The sequence below is a fragment of the Canis lupus genome, chromosome 32 (genome assembly GCF_011100685.1).
Source record: "Canis lupus familiaris isolate Mischka breed German Shepherd chromosome 32, alternate assembly UU_Cfam_GSD_1.0, whole genome shotgun sequence".
Classification (NCBI taxonomy): Eukaryota; Metazoa; Chordata; class Mammalia; order Carnivora; family Canidae; genus Canis; species Canis lupus.
The window spans coordinates 2,315,067-2,333,161 of NC_049253.1; the positions used below are offsets into that span (position 1 = coordinate 2,315,067).

General features: G+C 39.7%; 1 protein-coding gene, 1 long non-coding RNA gene and 1 other non-coding gene across 21 annotated transcripts in view; 2 read left to right on the forward strand and 1 right to left on the reverse strand.

Moving 5' to 3' along the window:
• The window catches only part of PRSS12 (serine protease 12), a 78,336-nt gene extending 65,970 nt beyond the window's left edge, over positions 1 to 12,366 (forward strand). Inside the window, exons 12-13 of the mRNA XM_038581776.1 lie at positions 8,515 to 8,795; positions 10,238 to 12,366. Of these exons, the coding sequence (XP_038437704.1) occupies positions 8,515 to 8,795; positions 10,238 to 10,545 (589 nt within the window). The 3' untranslated portion in view covers positions 10,546 to 12,366. The remainder of the gene's footprint in view (positions 1 to 8,514; positions 8,796 to 10,237) is intronic.
• Positions 12,367 to 13,282: 916 nt separating this feature from the next.
• Positions 13,283 to 13,413, reverse strand: LOC119867267. The gene has a single exon (XR_005383002.1). It is a non-coding gene; the product is annotated as a small nucleolar RNA SNORA24 (small nucleolar RNA).
• Positions 13,414 to 13,960: 547 nt separating this feature from the next.
• The window catches only part of LOC102152366, a 146,381-nt gene continuing 142,246 nt past the window's right edge, over positions 13,961 to 18,095 (forward strand). For 4 of the 19 annotated variants that reach the window (XR_005382580.1, XR_005382585.1, XR_005382589.1 and 1 more), the window contains exon 1: positions 13,962 to 14,243. This is a non-coding gene — a long non-coding RNA (uncharacterized LOC102152366). Of the gene's footprint in view, positions 14,244 to 18,095 lie in introns of all 19 variants that reach the window. The other 15 variants (XR_005382587.1, XR_005382594.1, XR_005382595.1 and 12 more) reach the window with 7 other exon arrangements.

The window sequence follows — 18,095 nt, forward strand, 5'->3', positions numbered from 1 at the left end:
AGTTGCCAGATAGTGGATCTATTTAAGAATGTTGGACTCTTTAGAGGATGGTGATATCTTAAACCTAGATCAACAGATAATTCCTTCCATATGTCATTTCTGAATTTCTTCCCTTTATTTGCTCAGTATAAGATAAAGACAGTCGGTTAAAAAGCAGAGGAGCAGATTATGATATGCAGCATTTTGATGTGCTATAGATATAATGTAAAATTCTTTTAATGTGTGTAGGGAGAGAATTGTTTTGCAAATGTGTTTTATATCCATCTGACTTAGGCTGTAACCTTTACCAGATTTCATAGACTTCCTGTTTTGAAGTGCCTAAGGAGGCTACAGCTCACATTTTTATTGCAGTAAGCTTTAATAAAGTAAGTAAGCTACTTTTAATAAAGGCATAAGGACAGTTACTAGTGATTCAGTGATTCAGAATAAGCTCCAAATTTTGTTTTTTTTTCTAGGTTCAGGGACTGTGGATTAAAACTACCCTCCTTTAATCATCAGAAACACTGAACTTTGCAAAAATCGATTCCCTCTGGAATTCAGAGACTGCCCTATAGAAGCAGGATCCTGCTTCTCCCTCTGCCTATGGCTCTGCCTTTCTCTTTGTGTCTCTCATGAATAAATAAAATCTTTCTTTCTTTCTTTCTTTCTTTCTTTCTTTCTTTCTTTCTTTCTTTCTTTCTTTCTTTCTTTCTTTCTTTCTTTCTTTCTTCTTTCTTCCTTCCTTCCTTCCTTCCTTCCTTCCTTCCTTCCTTCCTTCCTTCCTTCCTTCCTTCCTTCCTTCCTTCCTTCCTTCTTTTCTTCCTTTCTTCCTTTCTTCCATCTCATTTATTTATTCATGAGAGACACAGAGTGAGGCAGAGCCATAGGCAGAGGGAAAAACAGGCTCCCAGTGGGGAGCCAATGTGGGACTCCATCCCATGACCCTGGAATCGTGATCTGAGCCAAAGGCAGATGCTCAACCCCTGAGCCACCCAGGTGCGCCTAAATAAAATCTTAAAAAAAAAAAAAAAGAAGAAGAAGTAGGATTGTCAGGTTCTGAGAGGTTACCTTCCTTTTAGATTTCTTGGGATTCCAACTTATTTATTTATTTAAAGATTTTATTTATTTATGAAAGAGATAGAGAGAGGGAATGAAAGAGAGAGCAGGAGGGAGAGAGAGAGAGAATCTGAAGCAGACTCCATTCTGAGTATGGAGCCTGATGCAGGGGCTTGATCCCAGGGCTGCAAGATCGTGACCTGAGCTGAAACCAAGAGTTGGATGCTTAACCAATTGAGCCATCCACGCATCCCTTGGGAATCTCATTTAAGGCCTAGTGGTCAGGGACCTAAATTTCATATTTTGAAATTAGTTCTCATTTCCTTTCTCTACTGCTTTCACTACTGGACTTCTGTATATGCTATAAAATGATTTCTTGTTCTTCAGGCCTTCCTTGGTGCCTAATTCTTGCAGTGATGATATAGGGCGGTGCTCTTGAATAGCTATTTCTTTTTCTTTTTCTTTTTTTTTTTTTTTTTAAGATTTTAGATATTTGTTTGAGAGAGAGAGAGAGAGCGTGCACACATGAACAGGGGGAGAGACATAGGGAGAAGGAGATTCCCCACTGAGTGGGAAGCCCAATGTGGGGCTCAGATCCCAGGAGTCCAGGATCACGACCTGAGCTGAAGGAAGACGCTTAACTGAGTGAACCATCCAGGCATCTCTTGAACAGCTATTTCTGAATAAGGCATAGATTGCTATTGCCATCTGTGCTACTTTATACTGTGGGACGACAACTTTTTATGTTTGTTTTGCCATTAGAGTCATTCTTTTATATAATCCTCATGTCAGACTAATCTAAGAATGATGGCTGAGAGGTTGAGATTAGAATGTAGTTACTTCAGATCCACTATCCTGTCATATTCATTTTATGTGCAGTAGTCTCTTTACATGATAAGGTTGCTTTATTATAAGGCTGACAGAGTCCCACTAATCAACTTCTAATTTGTTTGCAACTTTCACATGTTGTGCTATGTCTCACTTTGTTATGCCAACATAATTAGAGTAACTGAAGTAATTGGTGAATCACTGTTTATAGGCCTTCTATCTCATTTTCCACATTTTTCCTAGTGTTAATGCAAGGCAGACTTTGGAATGCAATATCTTGTTGGCATTTTGAAGTGGAAACTTGGGATAAATTCAAGGTTTTTTTTTTTTTTTTTTTTTTTTTGTAGTCCCTATGAATCTTCTGTAATATAAATTACTTGCTTTTGGTATTTCTACTCTAAATTTTGAGTATCATGAAATGACCTCTCTCTATGGTGGTACAGCAATATAATTGAGAGAAAAATTCCTGAATATCATACTAATTCCTTTTAGTTGCTTATTCTGGTAACAAGCATCATTTTGGAGGAAAGAATGTATCCAAAACAAGGATGCTCTTCTCTCTGTAATTCTACTGCAAATTTGATTTGATCAAGAATATAGCTTTACCTGATTTATCTTTTTTTTTATTTTTTGCTTAGAAACACTATAGCAGTTGGAAATTGCTAGAGATTGTTGTTCTGAAAATCAGAAATGTCTAAATCTTTGTAATTACAAGGTAATGGGGTCACTTTTTAAAAACATAACTGTCAGGTATTTAGCATATGCTTCATCATAACCTGGTATCTGAGTTCATTAGGAACATGGTCTTAGTGATATTATGCCATCAATCATGCTAAAACCATTTTCTGAACACATATACATGAGCATGCAAGGTTCTACAGAGAAGGTCACTTCTGTCTAAGCAATTGTAACCATTTACAGAAGAAACTTCAATCCCTTTTTGAATTTCATCCAGAGAACACAAAAAAGACTCTAGTAGTAGTAGATGTGTACAGGTTAATGTAAAATAGTTTTTGAGGAGATGAATCTATATAGAAAACACCCATAAAGAATATGACCCTGCAACGCGAATTAACTCTTCTATTTTTAATCCCAATGATTTTTTGTTCTTTAACTCTAGAATCTCAGAAAAATGGGGACATTGGATTTTACTTTCACATACTTTCTTGCTCAAGCTTGCCTGGCAATTTCATCCAGTTTTTATTTGAGGAGGAGTTGAAGGCATTTCAGCAAAACAAACAACTGGATGATGGTGTGTCAGCCAAAACCTAAAATGTTTGTTTTAGAAGCATTTTTGGATATAATAAAGCCTGTCAAAAGAACAGAAGCTCAACTAGAGTTTTTATGTTGAAAAAAAAAAAGGGTTCCTTGATATGTTTTCTTGAGAAGTCTAGAACTGTATTAAATATTTTCAAGGTCCATAATTACATTGGGAACCTCAGCCAAAGTGTTATCTTTGAAGTATATAATCACACCCACTATGAGAGGTGACAGAAGACAAATATTTGGTTAACAAACTAATCTGGTCTTGTGTTGGATGCTTTTCAAATTCCGAGCGTGTGATTATTTCTAAGAATAATTGAAGTGAAAGGAGTGTGGGAATCACACTTAGGTTTAGCTGATCCATTTCTTTAAAAAGGGACAACTTTAAAGGTATAGATACTGATAGATTCATTTTGACAAGAATGATGCTTTTTCTCTTCTTCTCAGGTAAATATTTTATTTTTGTTTTCAGTTTAATATCAACTCCTGACTGGTGAGCATACTACTTTTGCAGTATATTCAAAACTGTTGGCTGAAATCTACTTGATTTGAGAACACAGTATATGTATTAAATGTGTATGGGTTTTGCGTTCTGATACCTTTATGTTATCTCTTATGATGCTCACTTCACCTGGTGAGATTCCAGGCATGCAGGGGCAGGTGTTAATCACTGTGCCTTTCAGTCTTTGGTGTAGTGGTTCTCAAGCTTGACTGTGAATTTTAATCACCTACTGCTGTCCTACATCATCAGCCCTATTAATTTAATACTCTTAGAGATTGTGTGACCTGGACATTTATATTTTTAAAAGTGGTATAAGTGACTCTGGTAAGTAGCCAGCATTAACAAGAACACTAGATATTTGGGTAATTTAAAATGTAATAGAGGGGTGCCTAGGTGGCTCTGTTTGTTGAGTGTCCTACTCTTGATTTCAGCTTAGGTCATGAACTCGGAGTCGTGATATTGAGCCCTGCGATGGGCTCTGCTTTCAGCACATCATCTGCTTAAGATTCTCTTTCTCTCTCTCCCTCTGCCCTTCTTCCCTGAGTGTGCGTGTATGCTTTCTCTTGCTCTCAAAAAAAAAAGTATTAGAAACTTTAGTGATGGTGTTATAAGAGCTGGTGAGAAGCTGACGCTGATTTCAACAAGTTAGGGATGACAATGTATGTATGTAGATGTGGATGTCTTTGAAAAGAAGTTGTTTAACACACATTGATTAAGACTGCTCTGTGCCAAGCACTTTGCCTACTGCTAGGATACAAAAGTGAGCATGGCATGGTCCTTACACTTAAGGAGCCTTTGACTGGGATCTTTTAACTTAGTCTTAGAAACTGTTATAAATGCTATGACAGTGCTATTGGGATTGTTCAAAGACAGGATTAGGGGCAGCCCAGGTGGCTCGGCGGTTTAGTGCCGCCTTTGGCCCAGGGTGTGATCCTGGAGACCCTGGATCGAGTCCCACATCAGACTCCCTGTATGGAGCCTGCTTGTGTCTCTGCTTCTCTCTCTCTCTCTCTCTGTGTGGGTCTCTCATGGATAAATAAATAAAAATCTTTAAAAACAAAAAGCAAAAAAAAAAAAAAAAAAAAAACAAAGACAGGATTGGCCAGTTTTCAGGCAGGGCAGGAAGAGCTTCCTAGGAGGTTTTTTTGACTTGAAACTTGAGTGATAAAATCAGTTTTTACCATACTAGGATAGGAAGGGGGATAATACTGCGAATAGTTTTAATAGAGACAGGTGTATGAGACACCTCTTCGAGTAGCTAAAATGATAGGGACATGGAGATCAGGCTGGTATCAGGTGAACAAGGCCCTTTCTTGGATGAATTTGCATTTCATTTAAGGAATTTGAACTTTATTTGTGTAGATAATGGAGACCCCTTGAAGGGTATACAAAAGAGTTAGTTATATATTGTCAGATAGAAACCTCATTCTGGCTGCAGTGTGATGAAGGAACTGAAAGTTAAAACTTGAAGCAGCAAGGCTATTGGACAGACTTGCAGAAATCCAGGTATGAGGTGACACATTGAGGCAGTATTGCCCAAGACTTTAACACTGGGATATTTTAGAACAAAATTTCCTTGTTGCAGTAATGTCTTGTTTCTTTGTTTACTGGCTGAAGACCAGTTTTCAGATAATGTAGAATATATTTATATGGCTAGTTTAGATACAAGGATTATTTTAACAGAGTATCACAGCTCTCTTTCAAAGTGTGGAAAATATTGTGCAGTGACTTTTTTTTTTCAGTGAACAGTAATGTAATTATCTGAAAGGATACAGAAAGTTCACATATGAAGGGAATGTCTCATAATTCAGTCTTAAAAAATATAAGCAATGTAAGAGACTGCATTAAAGAAATAAAATAGGATGCCTAGTTTATGCCAAACTATGTCTCTAGACCAGTGCTATCTAGCAGAAATACAATGTGAACCACAAATATGACTAAATTTTCTAGTAGGCACATTAAAAGATAAATAGGTAAGGGTTACCTGGGTAGCTCAGTCGGTTGAGCATCTGACTCAGGTTATGGCTTATGTTATGGCTCAGGTTATGATCTTAGGGTTGTGAGACTGAGCCCCACATTGGGCTCCCTCCACTCTCAGTGGGGAATCTGGTTGAGATTCTCTCTCTCCCTTTGACCCTCCCCTTGCTTGTGCATTCTTTCTCTCAAATATTTAAATAAATTAAAAAAAAAAAACCAACAGGTCGAATTAATTTTAATTATATTTTATTTAACTTGGCATATCCAAAATATCATTGCAAAATATAATATAAAAATTGGGATATTTAATACTTATTCTTTATAAAGACAGTATGTTTAGTATTCTTTTTCATGGTAAGTATTCAAAATCCATTGCATATTTTATACTTTTAGCACATTTCAGTTCAGACTAACTACATTTCAAGTACTCCAACATCCATTTGTGGGTACTGGCTACCGTATTAGACAGTGGAGCTAGAGATAATTTCTTCAACTCCATGCTAAAGATACATGAAACATTTCAGCAGGACGTTCAAGGAGCACTGGCAATTCATCTTTTTTTAAAAAGATTTCTTTAAAGAGCGAGAGAGAAGAGAGCACAAAGTGGGAGAGGTATGAGGAGGGAGAGAGAATCTCAAGCATACTCCACCTTGAGTGCAGAGCCCCACTCAAGGGCTCAGTATCATAGCTCTAAGATCATGACCTAAGCTGAAACCAAGAGTCAGATGCTTAATTGACTGGGCCACCCAGGCATCCCTTGGCATTGATTCTTTTTTCACAAAGGTATTAAATCACTTGAGGTGATTTATTGAGGTTTTACTTTAAATTTTTTTTTTTTAAATTTATTTATGATAGTCACACAGAGAGAGAGAGAGAGGCAGAGACACAGGCAGAGGGAGTAGCAGGCTCCATGCACCGGGAGCCTGACGTGGGATTCGATCCCGGGTCTCCAGGATCGCGCCCTGGGCCAAAGGCAGGCGCCAAACCACTGCACCACCCAGGGATCCCGAGGTTTTACTTTAAAGCCTGAATATATTAATTGGGCATACTGAATTTTTATAATATAGTATCAGTACATAAAATGTGGAAGTAAGAAATATTTAGATCTGATTTTTCTCTATGAGTATTACTTTTTACTGTTTCAGGATGTGAAATAATGCCCCACTTTACTTAAATATTGAAGTGAAATCCACAAGGGATATTCTCTGGGAACAATGTATAAAAAAAACCCTGAATTTTAAAGATCTGTGATGACCTAAGGTTGGAAGTGGAGAATCAGGAAATTAAGGGAAATTACTAGTAATATAGATCAATGATAGGTGGCTGAATAAGCTATATCATCTTTGTTGCATTGTTCAGTTTTTTGAGCTGACATAGTTAAGAAAATTACTTTATACACTGCAAGCCCCATATAGAGTTAGTAGAGTGTTTGAGAAACTTAGAACATCCAGTAATTTTACAAGAGGAAATGGGAGGTTGTATTTAAATAGGCAATCATGGGCAATAGTAAATCATGCAATTTTACTTCTATTTGCCGTCTTCATTGTTCTATCATTTCCAAGATATTAGTTTATCACGAAGCTTCTGATTTGAAACAGCAAATTTTTTTTTTTTTAAAGGAAAATTTGTTTTTTTTATTTATGATAGTCACACACACAGAGAGAGAGAGAGAGAGAGAGAGAGAGAGGGGCAGAGGGAGAAGCAGGCTCCATGCACCAGGAGCCTGACGTGGGATTCGATCCTGGGTGTCCAGGATCGCGCCCTGGGCCAAAGGCAGACGCTAAACCGCCGCGCCACCCAGGGATCCCTGAAACAGCAAATTTCAAACTCAACTCTGTCCTCCTGTCCCCCAGCACTCCCAATATCCTTAATCTCTGTTAACACCACTTTATAACAGACTATCCAATTTGTTAATAAGTTTATAGTTCTGTCTCCCTCGCTTAAACAAGATGCATTCAAGGACAGGGATTCTTTATGTTCACTAATGCATCTTAAACACCTAAAATAGTAATGCCCCATTAGATAGGAATGCAGCATGTTTATTGATTTAGTGAATGAATGAATGGATATTTTTAATGTGTATGTCTTTTTTCCTTAAACTATTCAATTAAAGTAGAAACAGTATTTACAAAATTAATAGTCCTCAGCTCGTTTTTTCAACTGATATACCTTTATTCTGGTGCACCGCCTAAAGCAGTTTCTCAACCTCAGCACTATGGACATTTAGAACCAGATAAATCCTTGTTGTGAGAGAGAGGCTCTCCACCTCCTGTCCTTAGTTTTATGGCTCTACACTTCTTCAAAGCCATTAGACATCAGTCTTTGGCCCCACTAGTTTTTTCATTGCAATTTAAACCAGGTCTCAGTGGGATGATGTCTGGACAGATTCAAGAGATGAGAGAATATAATGAATATATGTTGCTCTGAAAATAGAATTTTGATTTCCATTCAGTTCACAACAAAGAGTAAAGTGGATTGTGCTAAGTGCTTTGAGGGATACAAAGTTAGACCAGCCATGGTTATTGCCCTCAAAGAGCTTCGTGATGAACTAACATCTTGGAAATGATAGAAAAAAGAAGACAGCAAATACAGACAGTAAATTTGCTCTATATTTGTTCCTGTTTTGATTCTTTATCATGGTGGGGAAATAACAGGTTAATGATTAGCTGTATTTTCCATTCGTCCTTCACATTTGCTCCTTCTCAGAAAACAATTACACAGGAACCTGAATTAAACCGTGAAATGATGAAATGGGTTTCAAGTATAGGACTGAGGGTGGTGAGGTCAGAGAACTATGAAAGGGTAAACTTACAGAAAGGGATGGTTAGGAAGAAAGGCTTGAGCGTCTCTATTAACCTTCCCTCCCAACATGTCCATTTGCAGCCTCTTACTAGCTCTCTGACTCTTAGGTATGGTAACAGCACAAGGAGCTATGCTGTTCGGGTTGGTGATTATCATACTCTGGTGCCAGATGAATTTGAAGAAGAAATTGGAGTCCAGCAGATTGTGATTCATCGGGAGTATCGACCTGACAGCAGTGACTACGACATTGCCCTGGTTAGATTAGAAGGACCAGATGAGCAATGTGTCCGATTTAGCAGCCACGTCTTGCCAGCCTGTTTGCCATTCCGGAGGGAGAGGCCACAGAAAACCACCTCCAATTGTTACATAACAGGATGGGGAGACACAGGTAATGTAGATAGTAACAGAGAACAAATGAAATATGGGCACCTATGTCTGGAATCAATACTTTCAGAGTGTAAAATGGGTAGTAAAATCTTAAATGGGTTCAGGCTTAGTTAATTGGAAACTGTCCGTGTTAACACATGCGTGTATTTTGGATTCATATCTTGAGGGATACTGTTGTTTACCATTGTTTAGCACAATTTCACAGAACTCAATTGCCTTAAGGGGTAGGGAATCCTGTACTTTACTAAAAGAGGAAGTGATTTTTAAGACCTTATTCCAACAGGGTCTGGATTTTCTTCTTCAAATTGGGCCTGGCTGGCTGCATTTTAGTTTTCCCAGAGGAATACAGCTACACCAGCAAGGACTTTGGTGTTGGCCTTACTTTTTCTGTAATGAAGGCCATTATCTAACTCCATCTTATGGAGAATCCCTATATACAGAACACAAAAAGCAAAGCTTTGTTTGAAGCAGAGGGCCAAACCCACTTTTTGTCCTTCATGCCACCTTCCCAATCCCCAAGCTAGAGCAAAGTGTTTTTCTACTTTTCTCAGGCAGTTTTCTGTATGGTCAGTCTTGCTACAGGATTAAGCCAGTGTCTGTCAGCTAGTGTTGTTCAGGATGGCCTTGGAACAGATCTAAGGCTCACCTGGACTGGGTGCTTAATTCACATATGGCTGTTGACCACTTTGCATTAAAAACGATCAACACTAATCACTGTGCTCTTAAAAAGAGCCTCAAGTATTTCTACAGGTGGTAATTTCAGTGTTTTATTTAGTAAACGTTTCAGTATGCATTTTACCATAAACTGCATTAAATATTGGCTTATGCTAGTCATTTCATAGCTGCAAAAGGCAGCATCTGTTGCAAATATAGAATACTTAAAAAGCATGTAACGACCAATTCTGAGATAATCCATAAAGAAAACATTTCCTGGATGACACAATAATCAGATTAGTGTAAGTGCCTTCTCTGTACACTATGTGGATCTAATGAGGCAAATCATCTTTGAGAAGGCTTAACTCTGTCATTACAATTCAAGAGGAAAGATTCAGATAAGGAGATAAAAGAGATGACAAAGACCACTATCTTTACAGAGAACATTTTATTATGAATTATTCCAACTGAGAAAATATAAGATAACATTATCAATTATACATTTTAGCCACTGGGTGGCTTGCCAGAGTACACTCACCTCTAATGGCCTAACAGGCTTGTTAGGTACATAGGAAGGTTTTTGTTTCTCAACCCTTATGAAATACTATATTTCTATTTAGAATAGTTCTTGCCACTGTCCTCCTATACCATTTAGTCATCACTCAAACTACATTCTATCATAAGGGTTTTATTTTCAAGACTATTAAGTGTTCACTGAACTGTTTAAATGTTTTCTGTAAGGTCTTTATCTTTAGTGGCATCTAATTCAGATTATTTGGTCTTGACCAGGACAAGCCTATTCAAGAACTCTACAACAAGCAGCCATTCCTTTACTTCCAAAGAGGTTTTGTGAAGAACGTTATAAGAGTCGGTTTACAAGAAGGATGCTTTGTGCTGGAAATCTACATGAACACAAACGTGTTGACAGCTGCCAAGGAGACAGCGGAGGACCACTCATGTGTGCTCGGTCAGGAGAAAGTTGGGTTGTATATGGGGTTACCTCGTGGGGGTATGGCTGTGGAGTCAAGGATTCACCTGGTGTCTATACCAAAGTCTCAGCCTTTGTACCCTGGATAAAAAGTGTCACCAAATTGTAACTCTTCATGGAAACCTGAAAATATGTCAGAAAATTTTCAACCTCCACATTAGCACTCAGCCAGAGATGCCAACTTTTGGGGATGAGAGCCATGTTTCTTCTTTCGTGTTGTGATTAAATCATGTGCATCATTTGCTGCTTGAGAATTTGTGATTGTGAACATTATTAGATACCTCAGTGTAGTACTAATTATCCTTAAATTAGCATTGTTGTCTACCCAAAAACTACTCTGAAGACAAAGGTCTTCATTCTCAGCACTCTCCAGGGATTACTGTGTATCAATTGTGCAATATGGCTGTTTTTAAGATTAAGAGCTTATAATTGAATCAATACTCTATTATACTTAAGAGTGATATTGTGGAATTAGACTTAGATTTTCTTCAAAAGGCTAAGAGATCTTTATACATCGAATCTTTGTTAACCTTTGACAAGTGAGGAAATCAAGAGCCAAAAAGGTGAAGGAATCCATTATAAACCTAGACTGGAATAGGATCAGTCACAATACATTCCTGAATGAACCCTCTACCATGCACTATGGCAACACATTCTAGTTACCTAACAAAATTTGGAAAAATACCAGATAGCAAAGAATGCCTTCCAAGTTTTGGGATATACAACCTAATTTATCCACTTTATTTGTTCTAACATCCTCTAGCAGTTACTTTCAGCTACTTCTAATTTACATCTTGATAAAATTTTTCCTTGGCATCATGCCATTTGCTGGACCATGAATATAGTGCCATCTATTGCAACTTTCCTGTAATGACTCAGACCTGTAGATTTCCATTATCCTGATAGTGCCAGCTAATAAAAATGCAGTTAAAAAAATTCTCTCTGCTTGTATAGCAGTTAAGTTCTAAACTCATTTGTTTCAATGTACTTAATTCATAGCCAGCTGTGTGCTAGGCACTGTGTAAGTGGCTATGCACCTCACTGACAAACTTGAGAGGCTGGTAAGATTTTATTTATAGTATCCCTAGCTTTCAAATTGACTCAGAGGACTGGTGAGACAGTGGGATCTAAACTTCAGAATGGGAGCCCCAGTGTTGACAGTTTTCCCCCTCTACTGCAGTTTGAAAATCAAGTTTTCTCTCTAGCTATTTCCCAACTCAGTACTGGACAGCTGCCTTCTTCTATGTACCCTTACAAGACATTCTTTCTAACAATGCAAAATCTTTGCCCAAATATAAAAGGCATGTCCTTCAGGCTACGTAAGTAATCACCAACAGACAAGACAATGATTGCTAATACCTAGAGCCCTTAGATAGTTTGTGTATATTCAAGAAGCAGATGCATAAAAACAGGTGAAGAGATCAGTGTGAACTTTTACTAGTTTCCCTGTGTCTATTTCTATCCTTTTTGCAAATCTTCAGCTCTGTAAAAAACTGGTGCTAACAGAAAGGTGCTTTATAGTTTACTACTTTGCAGAACTGCAATGCTATCAGGCAGAGTAACATTAAAAACTTTTATTTAAGTTTGATAAAGTAAAAACTTTTCAAGTATTTACATCTAGAGAAGAGGTACACAGTGCACACCTGCACAAAGGCTTGAGACAATGTGCAGGAGACATTTTATTGTTAATGAAACTTCGCACAGGCCATACTTCTAATTAAACTATAGTGTTGATGCAAGCAAATTTATATTGAAATTTTAATAGACCAGGTCAGGACACTTTAAGGACAGATCACTAAAACTTGAATGCTTGGTGCAGAATATATGCCTTTGTTAATAATAGCTTTTTCTTGTTAAATGTGACTTTTAAAAAACACAAGTGTTCAGTGCACATTTGTACAAATAAAAGTGCATAGCTGTTCACCTTGTATAGTAGCCTGAATCTTGTGTGTGGTATAAAGTGATTGTGCTGTCTCTCAGGGGTACCTGGGTTTGTTTCCCTCCAAATACTGTACTACCTTACAATACTCCTACTACTTCCAAACCAGCTCTTGGCAGAAAAGGTAGTCTGTTGCTATTTGTAGCTACCTTTCCACTTCCATATCATTTAGTCGGAGAACAGGATTCTCCAGATGAATCAAGCATTTTATTTAATTGTAGCAAGCAGAGAAGCGCCCACTTATCCTCTACTTAAATGCCATACTTACACTATAATATTCAGGGTGAAAACACCACCCTGATGGTTTCCAAAACATTATTCGCCACTGGATATCCAAGCTGTTGAGATTTAAATTCACGATTCACAGTACACCACAGGAACTCTGAAGTCAACAGGACTTTACCGACCTCACCTTGAACTCCTGGATTATCTGCAAGACAAAACCAGCTTTATGAAACTCCGTGCACTTACATCACAGGGTTGAGTGTTAGCAACCACTGGTTACTTTCTTTTGCTGGCAATTTACGCTTTCAAATCAAAGTCACAGCGAAATGGGCCAACCTGGCCTTCCAATTCCTTAGCACTAAGGGTTTCAGGCTAACAACGAAACATTAATTTAAAAAGCAGCGCAGGTGGCTCAGCGATTTAGCGCCGCCTTCGGCCCAGGGCCTGATCCTGGGGACCCGGGATCGAGTCCCATGTCGGGCTCCCTGCGTGGAGCCTGCTTCTCCCTGTCTGCGTCGTAAGCAAATGAATAAAATCTTTAAAATAAATAGAAATAAAAAGGGCGCACGTACCTTGTCACGTTTTCTACCATCCATCGGATCAGCTCAGCCTCCTAGGAACATTTGAACAATAGTTAGATGCGTGCCCCGTAACCCAGCAGCCTCTACGTTTTCCAAACGAAGAATGTTACTTGTGCAAGTCAGAATCTGATACCAATTAGATGGTGACAGCTTTGCCAATAAACAAGAATATGCTCTTCCATGGCTAGGAAGGGAGACTGCCACAGCTGACAGGTCCCAAAGACACATGGAGGTTCACAATCCCACACCGGACGAGCAAGCACAACTTCGGCCACTACTCACCTTCTCTATCCGAACGGGGGTAGTACCGGGCCGCAGGGTTACCAGGCCGGCGGCGGCGAGATTCAAGATGGCCGCCGGACCCCGACGGCGGAATTCACGGCCTTCGCGGGAGTTGGTCCGTGCCACCAACCTTCGCCCGAGGGCCCAGGCCTCGGCACCCAGGGCTGCACGTGGCCGCCTCGCGACCTAAGAAACCCCTGCGTCCCCTCAGGTTTTCTAACCTTAGAGGTTTCCAAAGGCGACGCGGCCCTACCATTACAGGACTCTTGAAACTCCTGCATTTTAACTAAGCCAAAGTTCGGCCTCCGTGATCACCTCAGCGCACAACACACGGGGGCACAGTGTAGCCACCCGCGCGGAGCCCGACGCTTCCCGGACGTAAAAAGGCCGAGGCCGCGGGCGCACGCTCTCTTATAGAGCGGATGACGCTATTCCGGGAAGCGCCGCGAGGGGCGGGGCCCACGCGATTCGCCCCTCTGCTCTGCCCCTCCCAGCCCGTCCGCGGTTCCACCCCTTCCGCATGGCCCCTCCCACCTCTCGGAGCTTGCACCGCCTCCCCCCGTCCATCCTGGGGACTGGCCCGCTCACCAGCCTGACGCACGCGCAAGCGGGAGGAGTGAGAAGGCTCTCGCGAGACCAGGAAGTCCCGGCGTTGGAGCTGTCCCGCTGACGGGGCGGGAAGGTGAAAAGCTTTTGTTTCCTGTTTAGGGTAGTTACTTTTGACGTTGCTATAGTTACCGAAACACCCAGTTACGTAGTTCTCCGCCTCTAAAACTTTAGGTAGGTTAATACATATGGAACCCGCTGGTTTTTTTGGTCTATTAATGAACTGTCGTGGTCTTCCGTGTTGCGCTGGGATCGTCGGTCCTGAAGCGCGGGTATCCCTGACGTGGAGTCAGTTGTGTTTTTATTGGTTTGTTTTTCATTTTTCGTTTTTGTTCTTTTTTTTTTTTTTTTTTTTTCTGGTTGAATCTCTTAGGAGTCTTTACACTCATTACTGAAAGCCTCACCGAAACACAAGTTTATAAAAGGAAAGGACATTAGCCTGAAGAACGTATGGGAAACCCATTGCCGTGTGCCCCTCCGCATTTCTTTTTTCTTTTTAAAGATTTTATTCATCCATTCATTCATTCATTCATTCGCTCATTCACAAAAGACACAGAGAGAGGCAGAGGTAGAAGCAGGCTCCATGCAGGAGCCGGATGGGCTGAAGGCGGGCGCTGAGCCGCTGGGCCACCGGGATGCCCCCTCCTCATCTCCCGTGTCGCAGGCTGACCCGCCGCGCCCCTGGTCGCAGCTGGGCTCCCTTGACTTGAAAGCGGGCGCCTGGCTCTTGCCTCCCTCTGTACATTCTTTGAGGGAGCAGCAATTAAAGAAATAACTACCCCTTGTAAAGTTAAAAATGTTTAGGAATACTGGTGGTCCTAGATATGTGCTTATTAATCAATTGCCATTACCTTTTTTCCTGAGTTCCCTTTCTTGTTGTCCTCTGGTATGAAGCAAAAGGGAGGCTCCAAGCGACGTTTTTACTTGGTAGTGGACCGTTTGGGAAGATGCGTTGCCACAGTTGCTGTCACGAAAAAATGGTTAAAGGGCCCCAGCAGAGATCTACAGGCTCTTCACGAAATCCCTACATATATTTCTGGGGGAAAGAATTTAATTAGTAAGCGCAAACATTGCTTTTGTGGTTAGGGTTGGAAAGACAAGTTTTTAGGAAATTTAATTCGAAAGAACTAAAGTTTCTGAGGCTCACCTCTCACCCCATGTTTTTCTTACCTCGTCTTGCTTTATCTCACCGAGGTAGGAACTAGTTAGGGGCAGAGGGGGCTAGGCAGGGAAAGATGAGGGAAAGGCCCCAGAGTCAGGCTCCTACCCACCCCACGAAAACAGAGATAAGGCAGGAAAAACAAATAATAAACCTGGCTCTCTACCTCCAAAATGTTAGGGAGGATTCCCCCTTTAATGGCTACTAAGTAATCACAGAAATCCCAGATGTATAGAATTGTTATGGAAGAGATACTAACCAGAGAGATGGGAACACCTTATTTTTATAAACATGATTTTTATAAACGTCTTGTTTATTATAAGTCCACCATGTTTGTTCTAAATAAACACATATTTATGAGTCCATCCTGATGTTGATAAGAAATTTACCAAGTTCCCTGGTCAGTTTCCTATAAAAGACAGTCCCTACAAGCCCTCAGTGGCAACCCTGTGGGGACCCCTCTCACTTTTGAGAGCTTTCTCAAGCAATAAACTTCTATTGCTTTGCTTGTTCTCTGCTGTCAGTGCGATTCATTCTTCCACTCCCTGAGACAAGAACCCAGCTCTTCCGTATCATTACTAATGAACAGAAGGTACTAGGCAGTAACAAAGTTTAAGTACCAAATCGCAGTGGAGAGTTTTGCCAAATTAGATTTCATTTAGAATATCTAAATTACCTGTATTACAAAATGCCACAGATTGGGTGGCTCACACAACAGAAATTTATTTTCTCACTATTGTGGAGGCTAGGAGTCTGAGATCAAGGTGTCGATGTTTGTTTTCAGGCCTTCTGTGGCCTGTAGATGACTCTTTTCTTGTATCTTCACATCCTTTACCTCTCTACCTGTCTGTATCCCAATCTCCTCTTAAAAGAATACGAGTCATACTGGATTAGGGCCTATGCTAATGACCCTACTTAATTGCCACTTTTTAAAGATCTTGTCTCCAAATACCACCAAATTCTGAGATATTAGTGGTTAGGGCTGAACATATGAATTTTGGGGGGACACAATCCAGCCCATGCCAGCATCCGCTTATGCTAAGCTATAAAGACATATTGAAGATTTTTTTTCATATTGAAGATTTTTAAATGACTGTTTCCTTTGGGCTATGGGGTTAAAACATCTGAAAGAGAGAGAGAGAATGTGCGCTCTTAAGGGTGCTTCTGCTCCCATGTTTTATTCTTTGCTCAAACTGGTATTTCTTCTCATCTATTTTTTTTTTCCTTTCTTTAAAATTGAGGTATAATTGACATATTAGTGTCAGGTATACAACATAATGATTTGATATTTGTATATGTTGGTAAGTAATCTCATTACGTCTAGTAAACCTCTATCCCCATACATAGTTATGAAATTTTTTTCTTTGTGCTGAGGACTCTTTTTCTTAAAGATTTTATTTATTTTTTCATGACACACACACACACAGACATACACACACGCGCGCGCGCGCACACACACAGGCAGAGAGAGAAGCAGGCTCCATGTAGGGAGCCCGACGTGGGACTCAATCCTGGGACTCCAGGATCATACCCAAAGGCAGACACTCAACTGCTGAGCTACCCAGGCATCCCTGTGCTGAGTACTCTTAAAATTTACTCTCTAAGGGACAATTAGCTGGCTCAGTTGGTGGAAGGTGACTCTTGATCTCATGGTTGTAAATTTGAGCCCCACGTTGGGTGTAGAGATTAGGATTTGAAATCCTAAAAAAAGATTTACTTTCTTAGCAACTTTCAAATATGGAAAAGTATTATATTTTAATATAATATCACCATGTTATACATTACATTCCCCTTACTTATTTTATAACTAGAATTTTGTACCTTTTGACCCCTTTCACCCATTTTAGCTATCCCTTCAATCTACCTCCTCTGGCAACCACCAATCTGTTCTCTGTATCATTTAACTTAGTGTTTTTTGTTTTTGTTTTTAGATTCTGCATATAAATGAGATCATATAATATTTGTCTTTCTCTGACTTATTTCACTTAATACCTTAAGGGTCTATCCATAATGTCACAAATGGCAAGGTTTCATTCCTTTTTTATGAATAATATTCTATTACATGTACATTTGACATACTAAATATTTTTGATTTATTTATTTTGAGAAAGAGCATGTGCATGAGCAGTGGGGAGGGATAGAAGAAAAGGGTGAAGGAGAAGCAGACTCCTCACTGAGGGTAGAGCCCTATGTGGGGCTTGATCCTAGGACCCTGAGATCATGACCTGAGCCGAAGGCAGATGCTCAACTGACTGAGCCACCCAGGTGCCCTACATCTGACATCTTTATCCATTCATCCATTGATACATATTTGTTTCCATATCTTGGCTGTTGAAAATAATGCTGCAGTGAACATGAGGATGCATAAATCTTTTTGAATTAGTGTTTTTATTTTCCTCAGATAAATACCCAGAAGTAGAATTACTGGATCATATGTAATTCTATTTTTGATTTTTGAGGAAACTCCTTGCTTTTCTACAGTGGCTGGATGAATTTATATTCTTATCAACAGTGCACAAGGGTTTTCTTTTCTCCACATCCTCACCAACACTTGTTATTTCTTATGTGTTTGTTTGTTTTGATACTAGCCATTCTGACTGGGGTGAGATGCTATCTCGTTGTCATTTTGATTTGCATTTCCCTGATTATTAGTGACATTGGGGGTCTTTTCAGTGTCTGTTGGCTATCTGTATGTCTTCATTGGAAAATGTCTATTCACATCCCCTGCCTTTTTTTTAATTGGGTTGTTCTGCGTTTTGCTATTGAGTTGTATGAATTCTTTATGTATTTTGGATATTAACCCCTTATTACATATATGATTTACACATACTCTCTCCTATTTGGTAGGTTGACTTTCCATTTTCTTG